This window comes from Labrus mixtus, chromosome 8, assembly GCF_963584025.1.
Source record: "Labrus mixtus chromosome 8, fLabMix1.1, whole genome shotgun sequence".
In the NCBI taxonomy this organism is placed as follows: domain Eukaryota; kingdom Metazoa; phylum Chordata; class Actinopteri; order Labriformes; family Labridae; genus Labrus; species Labrus mixtus.
Window position 1 is genome coordinate 25,136,168 of NC_083619.1, and position 16,547 is coordinate 25,152,714.

Below are 16,547 nucleotides of genomic sequence, written 5' to 3' on the forward strand. Positions count from 1 at the left end.
TGGACAAGACAACATTTGATTGATTTATTTGTACAGTGTCTCATTTTATAGTTTAAAAATAGTTGGGTTTTTTTACAGTTATATATATTTCTTGAGCACTTTATTTCTTGTCTTAACTTTGATATCGCTCTTCTACTTTTCTACTTTTCTTGTAGAGCTGACACTAGGAGTAATGCACAATGTACCTTTACCTAATCTGAAGGAAGAAGGCGTTTAAGTTTTCTGCTCTTAACGAGACTTGACGAGCTGCTTTCATTGGACACTTTTAAGAGGATGGTCAATGACTTGCACATCTGGCTGTAGATATTCTCTCTGATGCGTTTGAGGATTATCTTGACCAATATCTCCTGTTTAGATTTGTTGTTGTTGTATTTGTTGTATGTGTGGCTGCTCGTATGTAAGAAACTGTAAATTGTGCAGCTGCCTGTCTCGACCAGGACGCTCTTGAAAAAGAGATTTTTAATCTCAACGAGTTTCTTTCCTGTTTAAATAAAGGTTAAATTAAAAAATAATGATCCTGCCATACACAAAACCAAAAATATAAAGTTAACAGTGAGGATCAGGAGTTGCTTACTGAACTGTATTAGGCGTGGTCTGTAGCTGTACATGGCTTATAGAAATCACACTTAAGTATGTATTATGATTTGAAATGTTGACAGTGATTATATTCATGATATTGCACATCTAACACTAGATGAGTAAACACATGCACAACACAGCCACCAAGAAAGAAATCATTCTTACTTTGTCAGAGGTTCAGCAGCCGTTTTCTTCTGACTGTCTTTGCCTTTGGGCTGAAAGAAGGATCTGAGTGAAGACAGCAAACAGTAACACACAAAGTTAATCGTCTGATGGGCGTACAGTTCAATCCAAGAAGGGCTTTCAAAATTAAATATCACAGGTCACATATTATAGGGTTAGGGGTTTGTTTAAAACAAGTTTAAACAAGTCTCAGAGGTCCCCACAACATGTCCTTTAAGTTTCTTGTTAAACATCTTCTCTGATCCAGAATTTAAGTGAGCTGTGTTCGACCGAGCTCCTCTGAAAGGGCTTGGGCTTTCTTGCCCCATGCCCTATAGTTTATGGTTAAAAGGAACACAAAGGGCGCAAAGGGAGGGGTAATGTTTTCTCATAATGTTTGGGGATTTGTAAACAGGCTAGAGACACATATGAGTGTATATAATGGTTTGTGTATTTGCATAATATGTGATCCTTAAAGAAACAGAGCTGTGCACGACTGAAGCACTTAAAACCAGGTGGTTTCAGAACCCAGAGGTCCATATCATCATCATAAAAAAAGCCCAAGAAATATGGATAAAGATCATCAACAAATGGATAAAATCAGAACAGATCACAACTGTTTCAGACATTTGTACCAGCTTTCTGAATCAATTAATCAAAAATGTATACATAAGATTGTGGAGACATTATTAGAAACTAAACATTTGACTTGCAGTAGTAAGTAAACAGAGATAATGTGCAGTAATGGAGCATTGATGATGGTGGTTTGGAGCTCTCATCCGGGCTCTTATCAGCTGAACGTGACGAGCTGCTGTTTGCACATTGAAGTGCTCCACCCTGGAAGTTCTTGATCATTTAAAAATCGTTTTTGAGTGTTCTTGGTGAGTGGGAAGTCAGTGTCCATATCTAGACTTCTGACAGACACTTAATAAAGAGCAGTGATCAGATTAGTTAGCTCACTTTCATGCCCTGTGGCTGATGTTATTACTTTCATCTGCAGCTGTAAAGACCTGAAGAAACGCAACGAGTGAAAGCTCGTGTTTCACCCTTTACTGAGGTAAACGCTGCTAATATATGTAGGCTAATGCAGACAGTGCATTTAAAATTAAATTCTGCATGACAGCATTACATTTCAGGTTACTGAGTAGAGACTATGAACACATGAACCACACGAAATAAGCTAGCTCAAAGTGACACAGATGTAAACTAATGCTACTACCTGGAGCTAAACTAGTTAAAATCTCTGTACTTACGCAATGCTCCGCTGCATTTTGTCTTCAAACTATTCCTTCACTTTACACTAAATTAGGACTAACAGGTTAATAATAGCACAGCTCCCACATTCACGCACAAAAAAACACACAAACTCGCGGGCTGCGGAATTACAGACTACTTGGAATATTCGGCGCCAAAACGACATCTCAGCCAAAGAGTATAAAAAAGAGAAGAGGTGTCACTCGAGAGGGAAAATAAGAAGCGTTTTTTTCTCCCCTGCAAACTTCGCCGTCATAATGACTGCGTTTTTAATTTGTGACACTTTTTGAAGTACCTAGATACAGGCCGGACGGGTTAACATTTTTATCATAATTAACAGTCCTAGAAACCATATCATACTCTTCATTACCAATTTAAACAATTCCGGTGAGATCACGTAGGTTATGTAGGTGGCATACCTATTTTTTTATTTTTTTTTAATCCATATAGTCTAGTGTATCGAAAGCCGATATAAATTATGGGTACCGGATGCGCCAAACGACCACAAAACTTATAAAGTAAACCTTTATGTGCATTTGGAACCGACAAAAAAAGGTTTCGATTTAGGGTGCCCGAAAAACGTGAACAGAGTGATAGCTCTTCGTTTTTACCTATCTCAGCTCTGACTCTCTCCCGGGAAAGGTTCGCGGGATGTCAAAAGCTGCTTACTGCCCCCTACTGTGTCGGAGGGGTTACTGAAGCCCCCAGAGGCTGGTCCTGATGCTGCAAAGAAGACGTGAAGGCTGCTGTCGTGAAAATTTCACAGTGTCTGCTTGAATGCAACATTTATGCAGCGGCTCTTATTATTTTCATGAAGTCTGGAGAATACGGGACGAAATGCAAGACAAACAGCTGAATAATGCAAGTTGAGAGTTCTGCTTTATTGACTCAAACGCAAGTGCCATGTTGTTAATTGTTTACAAGTGCAATTCCCCTACTGTGGCATGAAGTGCTGACGGAAGAAAAGCAGCTTCCTGAACATCTCTATTCAGCAGCAAGAAAATACATAATGGAAAAACTCAATAAATACAAAGTCAGTGTATCACAGGCAATGAATAATGAACGACTGTATAATGAGTAAAATACAAACACAGTGCTTATTTGAGGAAGGATAGCTGTCCATCTGTTATAGTGTGTGCCTTCTCTTCACTCCCTCTCCCCCATCTGTGTGTTACTCCCCCCTCTCCTCCCGTCTCCTTCACTTTCAGTCTGCCTCATTCCAACAAACAGGCTTCGACTGAAGTGGTTCAGATGATCCCAGCGTCCAGGGCTCCGGTGGGGCCAGGCGTTAGCGCCGAGCGAGGTCAGAGGCAGCAGACCTGACACCTTCAGCTCCCTCGGGTCGGACCCCGAATGTGCAGGAGCAGAGATGAAGGGGTAGTGGCCGTGGAGAGCGTGAGGTGTGGAGATGGGCTTTGGGAGGCAGCACGGGAACAGGAAGGGGCGAGGCACAGGGAGGATTGCTGTCAAGACAGAAAGACGGAAAGAGAGGCGGGGGGGATTAGTCAAATGTTGCAGAAGTTTCATAAAGCCAGACTCTTCTAGTATGACCTGTAATATAATATTATTCAAAACATAAAAGGTACCCAGGGGTGCAAAATGTTCAATTTGACTGTTTGAGGTTTTAAAACTTTTTCATAAAATCAGGATTTACTGATGTTTTTGGTGGAAGTTTGTACAGGCTTTTAACTTCCTTAATCGATGTCATGATGGGTTATGCTCCAAAGATTGATCGATTGTTTTTTAGCCCACAAAAAATATATTTAAAAGTTTGGAAAAACGAACACAGTTACAAAGAGTCTTATTTGACATGTTTACAATGTATGTTTTACAAGATTCAAAATGTCACTTAAAGTCACATTTCTGTAAATATAATCAGTTTGAGTCATTAATAGTTTTTAAAGAGAGTTCCTTTTGTTTTTGTTTTTTTATTATTTTGTTGTTTTTAGCTGTGGATGCTTGTATGTGTGTGCACTTTAAGGTGAAGCCAAATAATTTCGTTGTACAATTGTATAATGACAATAAAGACATTCTATTCTATTCTATTCTAAAAATGTTCTTTTGTTTTTCCAGTGAATTCAATTTTAGACTTTGTATTATGGACTCAAGGTCCACATAAAGACAACCCCAATACATCGCCACCACCATCAAACTGTGTCGTCCCTCAACCACTGCCCGACGACCAGCCTCCACCGGCGTCCTCATTCACGCACGGCCCGCTCCGACCTCCACCTCGGCGGCAAGGAACAGCAAGGAATACAAAGGAGAAATCCTTCCCTTCATCTCATCCCATATTATGCTCTTTTTGTAAAGCGTCTCGGGATAACATTTGTTATGAATTGGCGCTTTACAAATAATGATTGATTGATTGATTCATATAAAGACAGCCCAATACATACAGAGATATCACAACATACCTTTTATAAAAGTACAATAAAAGTTCATAATTTATTTACAATAAAAGAGGCATCTGTACCAAAGTCTCCAAAACTGTGACTGGTAATAAACAGTGCTGAAAAAATAAGTTTATAGCAAGTTTCTTAAGACCGCATGGAGACTATTGACTCCTCTAGTCTCAAACATCTCACTTGCGCTTCAACATCTTGATCTGTTAAGTAATATTCTCAAACCATCTTTCAGTTTCTGCATTTGTCACCTCTCTGACTGATGCTGTAAAACATAACTTACACGTCTTTGACATTTTGATGGTGAAGCCAGTCAGAGAAAGAAAGAAATCTTAAGACCTCAGTAGTTTGAGTAAATAAAAAGGTTTCCTCGGGAATCACTGAATGGCTTTCTTTCTGTTTTAAATCTGAAGAACCTGACTTCACAGGTTGACTGTGAAAGGGCTTGAAAGGAAGCGTGCGAGGGAAAGAAATCTGCTTTGTTCATTTAGTGAAAGAATTCTCACTCTTTTCTTTCACTGAGGCTGCTCAATGGCAGTACTTGTAGTTAATGGGGTTCCCACCAGTAGCTAAAAACATTCTGCAGTATATACCTGCAGTATTACAGTTTTCAAAGGGCACAGAAGTGAATATATTTTTGTTGGTGTTGAATCCCAAAAGAAAGCACCGTTTCATCTTCAGGTTCTTGAATGTATTTATTCACACAACTCCCAGAACTTGTCTTCAAGGTTAAGACTGAACTTCTATCTCCGCATTTTTCTCCAAAACTCGAATCATGTTTCTGCTTCAAGTGTAAAAATAAAACAAATCATGCAAAAGAAACTCCAGGACTTGAGAAATCGGCACACAAGTATTTAAGAATGAGTTCAGTGATGGTAAACAGAGTATGAATGTGATCATGAGGGGGGAGGAAAAAAATATTGTTTTGATGGTAGATGAAACACATTCTCATGAATGTCAAGAAGTTACTGCTTTTACTGAGTAAAAACTCTCTATGGAGCCACTATTTTTTGGGTAAATATATTTTGTTTAAAGCAATTATCATCTGAATTATCGTAAAAGTTTACTTTTATTTCCCTTGCTAACTAAGGTAGAGGAAGCATTAGCTGATATGTTGGAGTTTTCAGACCCCCTTGTTCCTCTTTTGTTCGACCCTCTCGTTCAAATATGTCAGCCTCTGAAGGTAAATAACCAAAAATGACTCCAGCTATAATTCCAAACTCCTGCGCCAGGTTGATCAAAAGATTGAATCCAGATAAAACTGTTCCAGATTTGTTAATCCACTTTTTTTTCAGCCAATTAGATCACATTATCCAGCTCACTTTTATCACAGTAGTTCAAAGAAAGACTGGATAGGATCACCCTGATCTCTAGGGACAGACATGAAGACTACCTAAACCGGATTACCCGTGCAATTAAGACTCAGGACCCACCACCAACTCTTTCATGTGAAATCACCACCCAAATATCTGATGTTTTTTTCATTCAATCAGATTTTATTTAATGAAAAATTGTGCAGTTTGGACCTCAGACCAAAGAAACTGAACGAAATAATCCTGTTCAAAAAGCGCTACAACGACTTTTTGACTCAATATTTCTCCTAGGCACACCACTGAAAACAGCTCAGAGACCCACTTTTGGGTTCTGACCCTCCAGTTGAGAACCAGAGCTTTTAAAGGCACTCACAGTAAATGCTTTGTCCACAGGGGGCGCCAAAATCCACCCAAACAGAAATATCCTGCACAGCTGCTTTAAGTTAAGTATTTCATGTTTGATTATGATAAGTTGTGTTTTTTTTAAATTAAATATTTAATGACGACAATTTTTACAATCCAAATCTGACTTCATCTACTTTGTCATTGAAGCAAAACAGCTGTATGTCTCCCTGTGCTGTTTGTCCCTTCTCCCCCTCCGTTGTCTTCTGCACAGGTGAAGCTACTGATCGCCTAATAAGGAGCACCAGTACTCCGTGCTTTAAAGCCCAGTGCGCTCAGGAGGAGGGAGGCTTTTGGAGTCGGGATGCTGAGCCTCTCAGTCCAGGATTGTGTTTTGTTGAATTTGTTTTTGAGTTGATCTTTTTTTTTGATAATTTAGTTTGTCTGTCAATAATTAATATCCTGGTTTTGACTTTGCTAAGGTGTATGATGTGTTTGATTGGGTTAATTTGTGGGGGGTTTTCGCCCAATAGGGACACCTTATTATGGGGCGTAACAGCCACTGACAGTCAGGGGACGATTTGAGAGAAGAGGTAACACAATGTTGGACTGTAGTGTAATAATAATAAACCTATAATAATACATTTTAGATCCTATATGTTGTTTTTTCTTGCAAAAATAAAAAAATAACTCACTTTTGTGGTCTCATTCTCTCTCACTAAAAGACAGAGTGATCTATGTGACAGAAGGAAACTATAAGCTCCAGTCGTTGCGGGGGCACTTAGAGACTTGTTAGGAACCAACAGGGTCACTAATTGGGGTGTTCTTACCTCTGTCCATCACCGAGCCCGCTCCTCCACACAGAGGAAGACCACTCTCAGAGGGGAGGAGAGGGAAGGGAAGAGGGCCGCTCTGCACCAGCTGGAGGGTGAACGCATGAAGGGTGAGATGAATGAAAGGATGAAATGAACACATGGACCTTTTCAGTACAATAGAGTCTCAAGCTTTGAACCCCCTGTGGAAGTCTGCATCTATATAACGGGTATGACTTCTTACTTGTAATGTTAATGAGGCGGTTTGAATGTTAAAAAGCATTGTGTAAGATTAAGACATTCATCAGCTTAATAGCAGAAAGGTGTTCATAATAGTTTGTACACCAGTGGCCTCATTTAAAATTGAAATGTGGTAAAAACTTAATTGCATTACATAAAAGTAAGAGTTTCATTCCGAAACTGTGATTTCCATTTGCAAAATGTAAGAGTAAATCTTTTAACGGGCTCCACTTAAACACCACTTTTCTACCTTAAAAACACAAAGCCCTGCTGTTAGAGAATTAATCATCAAATTAAACCAAGCACAGAGCGTTCTAAGAGTTAATGGATAACCTCAGCCCGGGGTTTGGAAATGAATGTAATACAACTTTTACACACTGAATCCGCTCTATATTAGAAGATTTGTCTGTAAGTCAACTTTATATTACATGATAAGTTTTGGTAATGATTTCTGTTCAAGTCAGACGGTTTTATATTAAAAGACACATTTGAAGTGATTGTTTCTGAATAAGTGGGTACAGTTTTAAAATGTTGAATTACGTACATAGCTGAGGTTATTACACGTTTGGAATAAACTATATTATACACAGCCGATTTGAATATCTTATTTTCAGTCAATTCAAGTTCTGGAGACTAATTTAAAAAAGATTTAGAGGCCTTTAGAGGACTTGCATCCAGAGCCTACATTTAATTAGACCCTGTTTCCAGTGTTGACAAGTAAATTGCAGTTCTTTTCTCGAGATGTAGACTAATTTATCTGGTGATCTGGGGATAACAATGCAGGTTTTCCAATCATAACAAGTGAATTACAGGTTTTTTTTGTTAGTGTTTAGGTTTAGTTTGAGGATTTTTATGCCTTTATTTTTTGGGGGGATAGGACAGTGGATATAGTCAAAAACCAGGGTGAGAGAAAATGGGGAACGGCATGCGAGAAAGGAGCCACAGGTCAGATTCAAAACCGTGGCTGTCCGCCTCAAAGACACAAGCCTCTCTACATGGGGCACGCATCAACCGCTAGGCTAATGGCGCCCCAATTCCAGTCGTTTTTTTTAAAGATCTCGAGAAGTTGTGTTGTTATCACGGGAAAACCGGCATTGATATCTCGAGATTATGATATGAAAAAGTCTTATTGAATGAGATTATGAATAAATGTTGCGATCACAAGAAAACAGAGTAAATTGAAACTCATGGATGTTAACTCAGAGCTTCTGTAGATGTTTCCGTTATATTTTCCTATATGATCTATAAGCCGGCTTTCCAAACAAAGAAGTCCTTTAAGTTGTGATGAGTGATGTAGAGATGCGGTAATGACCTGATGACTGGATGGAGGTGGAGGTGGTGGTGGTGGTGGAGGTGGTGGTGGGTGTCCTGGATAGTTGACCAGGATGAGTTTGTTGAAGTTGAACTTGTAGGTGAATCTTTTCCCTTTGGTCTTGTGCAGGATGCGTTTGTTGTAGTAATATCTGGAAGTGAAATGTTTCCGTGTCAGACCGCTCTCTGTTTGTTTTAAGAGTTGTGTGTTTATGACTATAGCTACAGTATTTTTCTGCAGGGCAGGCTGCAGGAACGCGTGCAATGTTTTGCTTTCCCATGTGTTGCCTGTGGGAGCATTTAAGATTTTAAAGTTTAATTTAAAACATATGCAGGCAAGGAGTAGGCCTATATTTCATTTACAGCATCAGCCTTAGGGCGAAGCTGAACAGAGAGGGAAGAATAATCAATATTCATCATGAGGCGGCACAATGCCTCTGATGTCGTGACGCTCAGTATGGGAAGCTATCCTGTGTAAGGTTATTGTCTATTCCTGTTTTGCAAATCCTAGAATCAACAGAAAGGGCAATGGATTCAGGGAAAATTTGGAGAGATTGTTAGCTACCTTGAGGTAGGCCTACCATAGGATAACAGCTAGCATTTAGCCAAATCCAAGCTTACATCACATGTGATTAGCTAGAGGCTGGTTGAATGCTAAAAACAGCTGATATGTGTAGGTAGCTAATGTGTTACCAAATATGTTGTGTATCTTGAAATATGGAGTCAGACTAAATTTGCACTATCTGTCTTTGTAGTTGCTAGTCAATCGAGCAAACTTAAACTTTAAACTTATTTAAGCTACCTTGAGCTAGGCCTACCAATCGACAACAGCTAGCATTTAGCCAAATCCAGGCTTACATAACATGTGATGTGGTTAAAAAGGGTGCTAACTTGAATGTAACGTAAGCTTTGTTTGACATTAGCATTAAACCAATACATAGCTAATACCCCATTTTGAAAGAATAAACATGATACATTAGGAAAAGCCTCAACATCCTAAAAACTAACGTTTGCGTTAGCTAACCAAAAATAATGCTAACAAAGAAATGGCGTCATTAGCTGATGTGATGAGGACCTATCAGAACATCATGAGCTGAGTCATAACCAGTCGTTTTCCAAGTTAACGTGGCCCTTTAGCTAGCTAACATTATTGGCCATGAATTTACATTTCTTACGCTGCCTTCATGTGCTCCCAGTACATATTGCATCACTGAATATACCAATTTCCCTCGCATAATTACGACTTAGAGGGTCATCAGTCATGGACTCATAACTCAGAAATACGATAATTCCAAGGAGCACATGAAGGCAGCATTATACTACACTATCATTTGTTAATAGTTGTGTTAGCTAGGGGCTGGTTGAATGCTAAAAACAGCTGATGTGTGTAGGTAGCTAATGGGATAATAATAGGTGAGCTGCAGGCTGTAGGTGTTGTTAAACGTCAGTGAGAATATGTCAACTCTGCCCGAGCATTTTTGATCACCTGAGCGCCCGGCTAAGCTTGTCGTAGTTCATGTGTGGTTTGCCCTTCCTCTCCCCCCACAGCCGGGCGAGCCTCTCTGGATCACGGATGACGAATTCGCCCCACTCTCCTCCCCAGCCGATGGCCCCGCCCTCGCCACGCCCCAGCAGCTCCAGCAGGAAGTGCCACAGCTGCACCTGCCTGGACCCTGGCGACCACGCCGGTTTGTACGCCCAATCAGGGAAAAGCACTGCTGGAGAGACATGAGGAAGATTTGTGAACTACTGACATTTCTCCGTTCTTATGAATAAAGTTTAGCAGCGTTGATGTGTTTGTCACTTTGGAGCTTGAACCCTGTTCCCATCTAGTTTATCCGCTGTTCCCACATGCTATGCTAAGCTATGCTAAGCAAACAAGCTGGTCACTGTAGCACCATATTTACCCTACAAAGACACAAAACTGATATCTTTCTCCTCTTCTAATAAGACAGCAAAGACATATTTAGGTTTAGCTTCGGATGATGTTATTTTATAATACATCTTTATACGTTCATATTGATTCCGCAACAGCGTTTATATTGGTGTCCAAGTCTATGAATTCACATTGCGTTTCGGAGACGCAGAAGCCAACACAGCGGGAGCTCCTCATAGACAACACGGTCAGATATGCATGCACACACTGCGCCGCGCTCCCCTGCTGCTACCGCTGATCCCTTCTTGCCTCTGTAACGAATGTCAGATCAGTTAATATAAGCCTCATGAACGTTACCGCCCCTATAAAAATGTTTATATGTCACATGTTTTATGTCAAGCTAAACCTTACTTGTATAGAACTGATTTGATTTTTTAGGAAATTATTTATTTAATAACTTTTATTTTGTTTTTTTTGCATTTTTGTTTTCCAGTCAGAATTTCAAACTCCTGCCTGTATCCTGAGAGTATGTCAAAACAACATTTGCTACAGATAAGAAAAAGCTGTGTGCGCTGCAGCAGATCTCATCATTACATATTCTGCTGTGGTGGTTTTGTCTTTTGAGGCACAATAGTTTGAGCTTCAAGTAGACTGTGGTGTGGAAAATTCTTTCTTCTACTTTGACTTCTTGTTTGTACATTTGTTCAGATATATGTTAATTAGTTTTTCACAACAGTGTGTCACAAAACAACCAGTATTGGAGGTTGATAAACCTGGGAAAAATGCAACATTTCAACACTACAAATTAGCAATTAACACATTTTCTGAAGCAGAGAAGCTGGTGAATGGAAGTGTTGTGCAGGGCCAGAGAGGGCGTGAGTACGTGTAATTGCTTCTTCCATTATCTGTTCTTGCGATCATGAAGCCCTGCTTTTCCTGAAAGCTCGGACTAATCACTGCTTCATTATGAGAAAACAATTTCAGGCTCATTATGTTGGGTTTCACAGCATGATTATTTGTCACACAGGTTGAAGTTTCTCACAGCCAAAGCAGATATTTCTGGATTCTTCATTTCAACATGACATTTACAGAAGATTATGGCATGTGTGCAGCTTATAACCTGCTTATTAGATTTCATGCCATCAAACAAACCTGGAATTTGACTAGAAACGTCCCTATCTTACGTCCTTGGAGAGTTATGACTATTTCACTTCTGCGCCTGGCTTGTAAACCTATACAATAACCAAACTACATGTATTAGAGGTGATTTTATTTTCATTATCTTATAAAATCAACAAATATAAACCTACTTTTCTTGACTGCAAGAAGTGAATGAAATGTTCTGATATCAAGCAGCACACAGGCCTATTATAAGGGGTGGATTTGCCTCTAGTTTAATGTATAAGGGTCTTGAACCTGCATTCTTTTAATGGCCTGCAGGGGGCCGGTCTTTGTTCCTAAATGCATAACAAATAAATAAGTATATCTTTGAGAGCCATATTGTTGCGAGTCTTTGCGCATCATATCTGTGGTTTTGTTACGACTCAGCACCTGAATCAGTAATGAGCGTTTGCGGACTTTATCTATAAGACACTCAAATAAGTCTGTATTTCATTAAACAGTACTTTATGATTACAACCGGATTTTCTACCCAAAATGAGTAATCCATGTATATTTCTGAAGTGATCAGAATTACAGAGAAACCTTTCTAACTGAAATAACGTTCGCTTGATCTGATCGCTTTTCAGTGTTTGCTTATTCCTTTTTTATTTTTTTGCTGCTCCTCCCTCCTGTCCTGACATTTTGGTTCTGGTTTCAAAACAAAGCAATGGAAGAGGCGAAAAGGCATCAAAACGGTGTCAATCAAAGAATTGACCTAGTGGCTGCAACCAGTGGTGGGTATTGAGTTGTGCAGGGGTTGCATGAAGTACGTGTACACAGGGGCACAAATGTAGATGTACGCACTCACTCACTCACTCACTATGAATAGCATTTATTTACCCCTTTTATCTCCACTTCACTAACTCTAACACTAAATGTCTGGGGGGGGGATGCTCATTTTCTAAGCTTCATGGTTTATGAAATTGAAAGTGTTTCCAAAGTCACAAATTAAAGTTCCCAAAACACATTGAAATGCAAAGAAAACAGCAAGCAGCCCTTTGCTACACATCCTGAATAATCAATTTTAATACAATTCCAGCTTCATAAGAGGAAAATGTCCAATCACAGGTCAGGATTTTTAGTCTGGCGCCAGGGGTGGTCAATCAAATTTCAAGGCGGGCAACGCCACCCCAGGTCACCCCCTGGGTCACCCCAGGTCACCCCTCTGAAGACGCACCTGGCTTCATCTACTTCTTACGGTAAGACAAAATTGAGAACAAATGACTGTGATTGACCTAAAAAATGGGTGATTGATGGAACACATAAATCAGAACAGGGCCATTTTTCAATATTGGATTCTGATTGGACGATATTTTTCTGCGTAATTTGTCATGGATGACATGTTCCTTTGTTTCTCGTGATTTCAATCTATTTTTATCACACTCCTGCGCTACAGACACAGATAGCACAGGATGAATATAAAATAAGTCTCACAAGAGCATGACAAATCTCCCCAACAACACGGGGGAGACGCGGAACAAATGCACGACAAAATAACACAACTCCAAACGTACTTCTGCTCCAGTAAGGTGATGAAAGGTGTCCCACTGAGGAGCTGCAGCTGCACTGCATCTGCAAACACAACGCAGAGTTAACACAAACAGACAAAAACCCACACACAATAGCTTCATCACTCTGAGCAGCGGTAGATGGAAGTCAGGGCGGCATAAAAAAGTTTGCCTGAATGAAACTTTAATTAGCCGTCATGTGGTGTTAAATCAGCTCTCACAACAGAGCTCAGATTACAGCGGCGTTTTTGCCAAATCCTCAAACATTTTAGTTATCAGCAAATCAAACCCCCCCCCAAACATCTCCAGACTGTAGCTATTTGACGTCGATATCAGAATAATTGTGAGTAAATATAAGGAGTATCGATCTCTTTCAGTTCATAATGTGCTTGAAATTACATCTGCAAATAGCTTTTTTTCTGATTAGATTTAGGCATTTGCAGTTACATAAATGTGCAAACGCATCATATTCCCTGCAGATACTGTTTCATATTTTCAATATTTTCTTTCTATAATTTCACCAATAAACACACACATATTCCGCCCACAGGCACGATGACCTTCCCAGGCGATACAGTGCAGCAGAGACACCCACCATCTTTCCCTGGAAGGCTGAAAAACTCATCTCTCCAAGAAGTACTTCACACAATCCTCCCCCCCCCCCCTCCACTGAATGATGTCTCTTTTCCTATAAGCCCTCTTCCACGAGCTGTAATATCCTCTTATCTTGGAGCAACAAGAAAACGATGTCTCCCCTTTAGCTCTTATTTTATTTCCTTTTTTTCTCCTGTGCAGCAGCACGCTCACACATGATCACTGCAGGGTCACGGGGACATTATCAGGAAAGTAGGAAAGCTGAGCGTTTAGTTTAAGGGCCCATTTTTTACCGAAAGAGGGTTCCTAAATGGGCTGCATTTAAAGGACATGCACAAAAACAGATTAGGATGTATGAAAACACCAGATAGTGCAGAAACAGAAATACAAGCAAAGAGTGAAATGTCAAGTGTCTCTGCAACTTAATAAGCACTAGCTTTGACATTTGTATCCCTCCTCTTTTTCTTGCCTGTTTTTGTTTATAAACTACAAATTTAAGCTTGTTCTACTTGATAAGAGAGTCATCCACATGCCTAATCATTTAAATCTGAGTCTATAATCAATTGTGATAAGCAGAATTACAGCGATCACTACAATCAAAGATAATAAGTAAAAATCATCTCGCCAGTCAAGCATGACAGGTCGACACAGAGGAGATTTTCTTTTTTTTTTAAGTAGATAAAGAAGAAGTCATTTAACAAATCATTTAAAGTAGATGATTCTCTCTCTGTGTCTTACAATCATCTCATTTACAAAGAGCGAGCTAATTAAAGAGTCCTGTTTAAGTGTAAGAATAAATCAGTCGGTCCGGGTTACCTCGTTCGGAGCGGGAGCGGACGAGGCTTCCTCAGATGAATGACAATGATCAGTTTGTCTGCCGGCCTTCTTCAAGAGTGTGAGAGGACTGAAGGATGGATGGACCGAATCTTAAACCCTGTATCTGATCTCCCCCTCTAACCACACACAAACACACTTTCACCCCCCCCCCCTTCTCTCTCCTTCTACAACATCCCTCCTCTCTTCCCCCTAGATTTGAATTAGGGAGACTAGGCCAAGACTAAAAGACCTCACACTGATTTTATAACGGCTCCTTTGTTAGGTCAAATGTGCTGCTTTCTTCATGTTTGTTTTTAACTTTTTAATCACTAATGTGTGCTCTATTAAAGCCTGTGGGACCAATAAAGTGTATGAATCCTATTATCATGTCTTATTGAGTCATTATGTAATATTGTTTGGTAACATTTTGCATTGAATTGTATCATAACGTGTTCAATCCTATTGCATCACAATAATTGACATACATTTTTTCATGTATCTCTCTGTGTCTGATCATGATACTGATGTTTTGTAACATATCGCAATATTTAGTAACGTATCGTGAAGTAACGTATTGTAACATACAGTAATTTATCGTAAAATACGGTACATATCATTATGTATGTGTGTGTGTCTCTTTAAATGCAATGACCACCAGAGGAGGTTTGTAAACCAGCTCTCTCAGAACGCTCCGTTTTGGTGTGTGTGTCTCTTTAAATGCAATGAGCCCCCTGAGTTTTCCCTGTAGACATCACTCCTCTGTAGCGAGAATAAAAATGGCGGACCTGCGCAAAAGTTTTGCTCTAGGCTAAGGGTGGAGTCCATGGGTGGAGATATCAGGGGAGGGGAGGGGATTATTTATTTTTTACCAGAATCCCACTGTGATGTCACTAGGAGAGCATTGAAACAGAGCATTTTTCTCTGTGTTGTAAGACTTATGCAGACCACAAAAAAAGGACTGGATGGGTTTATCTCACATTTTGTGGGTCAGTAGACACTCAGGTTATACAAATATATGTTCAAAAAACACTTTTCATAACATGTCCCCTTTAAGTAATTAATCAAGCCAAAATGTAAAAAGATCATTTGTTCTAGCTTCAGAAGCTCTTGCTTTTCTTTTGTTTTCCCCCATTGTCAAGAGAATATTTTAAATGGTTTGATAAAAAAATATAAAGTTTGATTCCAGGATTTTATGAAGTAATTATTTCTTTATAAAATATTTAATCAACTCATCAAAGAAATTAATTAATTCAGCCCTTCATGTCATGCTGACTTGGAGTTATTTGTAAAAAAAAAAAAAAAAAAAGAGTGGAGGTCATCTGCTGCTTTTACGCAGAGTGAAGAAGGTCAGCCGTAAAAGATTACCAGTAGTTTAAAGGGTCAGACCTGAAAGGAAGCAAAAGAAAAAAGGAAAAAAAAATACACCGAGGGGGAAATAGGTGAAGGTGCCTTTAATACGCTGCGGATTGGTGCGTATTACAGTGAGCCGAGGGGAAGATATGATTGAGCGGAGTGAAGGTGACTGGAGGTTTTCTCCTTGCTGAATCAAACAGAGGATGAACTCAATAGCAGAGCCACACTTTACTCCTCTACTGCTGCTTTTCTCTCGACATGAGTGACCTTGGCCGGGGTCAGCAGGCTGCTCAATGCTCTGCCTCTCAGGCTCAGAGGGCTGTGAGGGATGGAGGGGGACGCATTATTCAACTCAAGCAGATGCACACTTCTAGTGGACACACAAGTAGAAGTCTCCCTCCAGTGAAAGTGAAGGACAAATCATATCACTAGTGTGTCTGTATATATTTTTTTATCTTTTAGGTGGTGCAGTAAACCTTCATTGACGATTTTTAACTCCAGATCTTGCAGGCTCATTTTACAAGAGCAAATCATGTGAAAGATGCATGACCAATAAAGATAAGTAGAGAAAATATTTTCAATTGTTAACATATTAGAAGTTATATTTAAATAATTTTTCAGATTTTGCCTGAAGCCACTGAACGTCTGCGGCAATAAAAAAAAAAGTGGATACTTAAGATTTTGGTGTGCCGTCCTGAAATCCTTCTAATTATATTTAAATCAGTAAACATATGGGGCACCAGATAGCCCAGTGGTTATGTCCCCTGCCCCATGTACAGAGGCTTTAATCCTCGGTGCACCAGCCGACGGTTCGACTCTGA

The 16,547-nt window shown here is 39.7% G+C and overlaps 2 protein-coding genes across 2 annotated transcripts in view; both read right to left on the reverse strand.

Moving 5' to 3' along the window:
- The window catches only part of lig1 (ligase I, DNA, ATP-dependent), a 58,017-nt gene extending 55,857 nt beyond the window's left edge, over window positions 1-2,160 (reverse strand). Inside the window, exons 1-2 of the mRNA XM_061045369.1 lie at window positions 1,995-2,160; window positions 745-807 (exon numbers count right to left, since the gene is read on the reverse strand). Coding sequence (XP_060901352.1) covers window positions 745-807; window positions 1,995-2,011 — 80 coding nt within the window. The 5' untranslated portion in view covers window positions 2,012-2,160. The remainder of the gene's footprint in view (window positions 1-744; window positions 808-1,994) is intronic.
- A 692-nt stretch (window positions 2,161-2,852) lies between these two features.
- On the reverse strand, window positions 2,853-14,504 carry LOC132978481 (ETS domain-containing transcription factor ERF-like). Its single transcript, XM_061043693.1, has 6 exons — window positions 14,374-14,504; window positions 12,970-13,027; window positions 9,905-10,136; window positions 8,420-8,570; window positions 6,886-6,976; window positions 2,853-3,458 (listed from the first exon to the last, which is right to left on the reverse strand). The coding sequence occupies exons 2-6, from the start codon at window positions 13,025-13,027 to the stop codon at window positions 3,142-3,144; spliced, it is 849 nt and encodes a 282-aa protein (XP_060899676.1). The 5' UTR covers window positions 14,374-14,504; the 3' UTR covers window positions 2,853-3,141.
- Window positions 14,505-16,547: the final 2,043 nt, after the last annotated feature.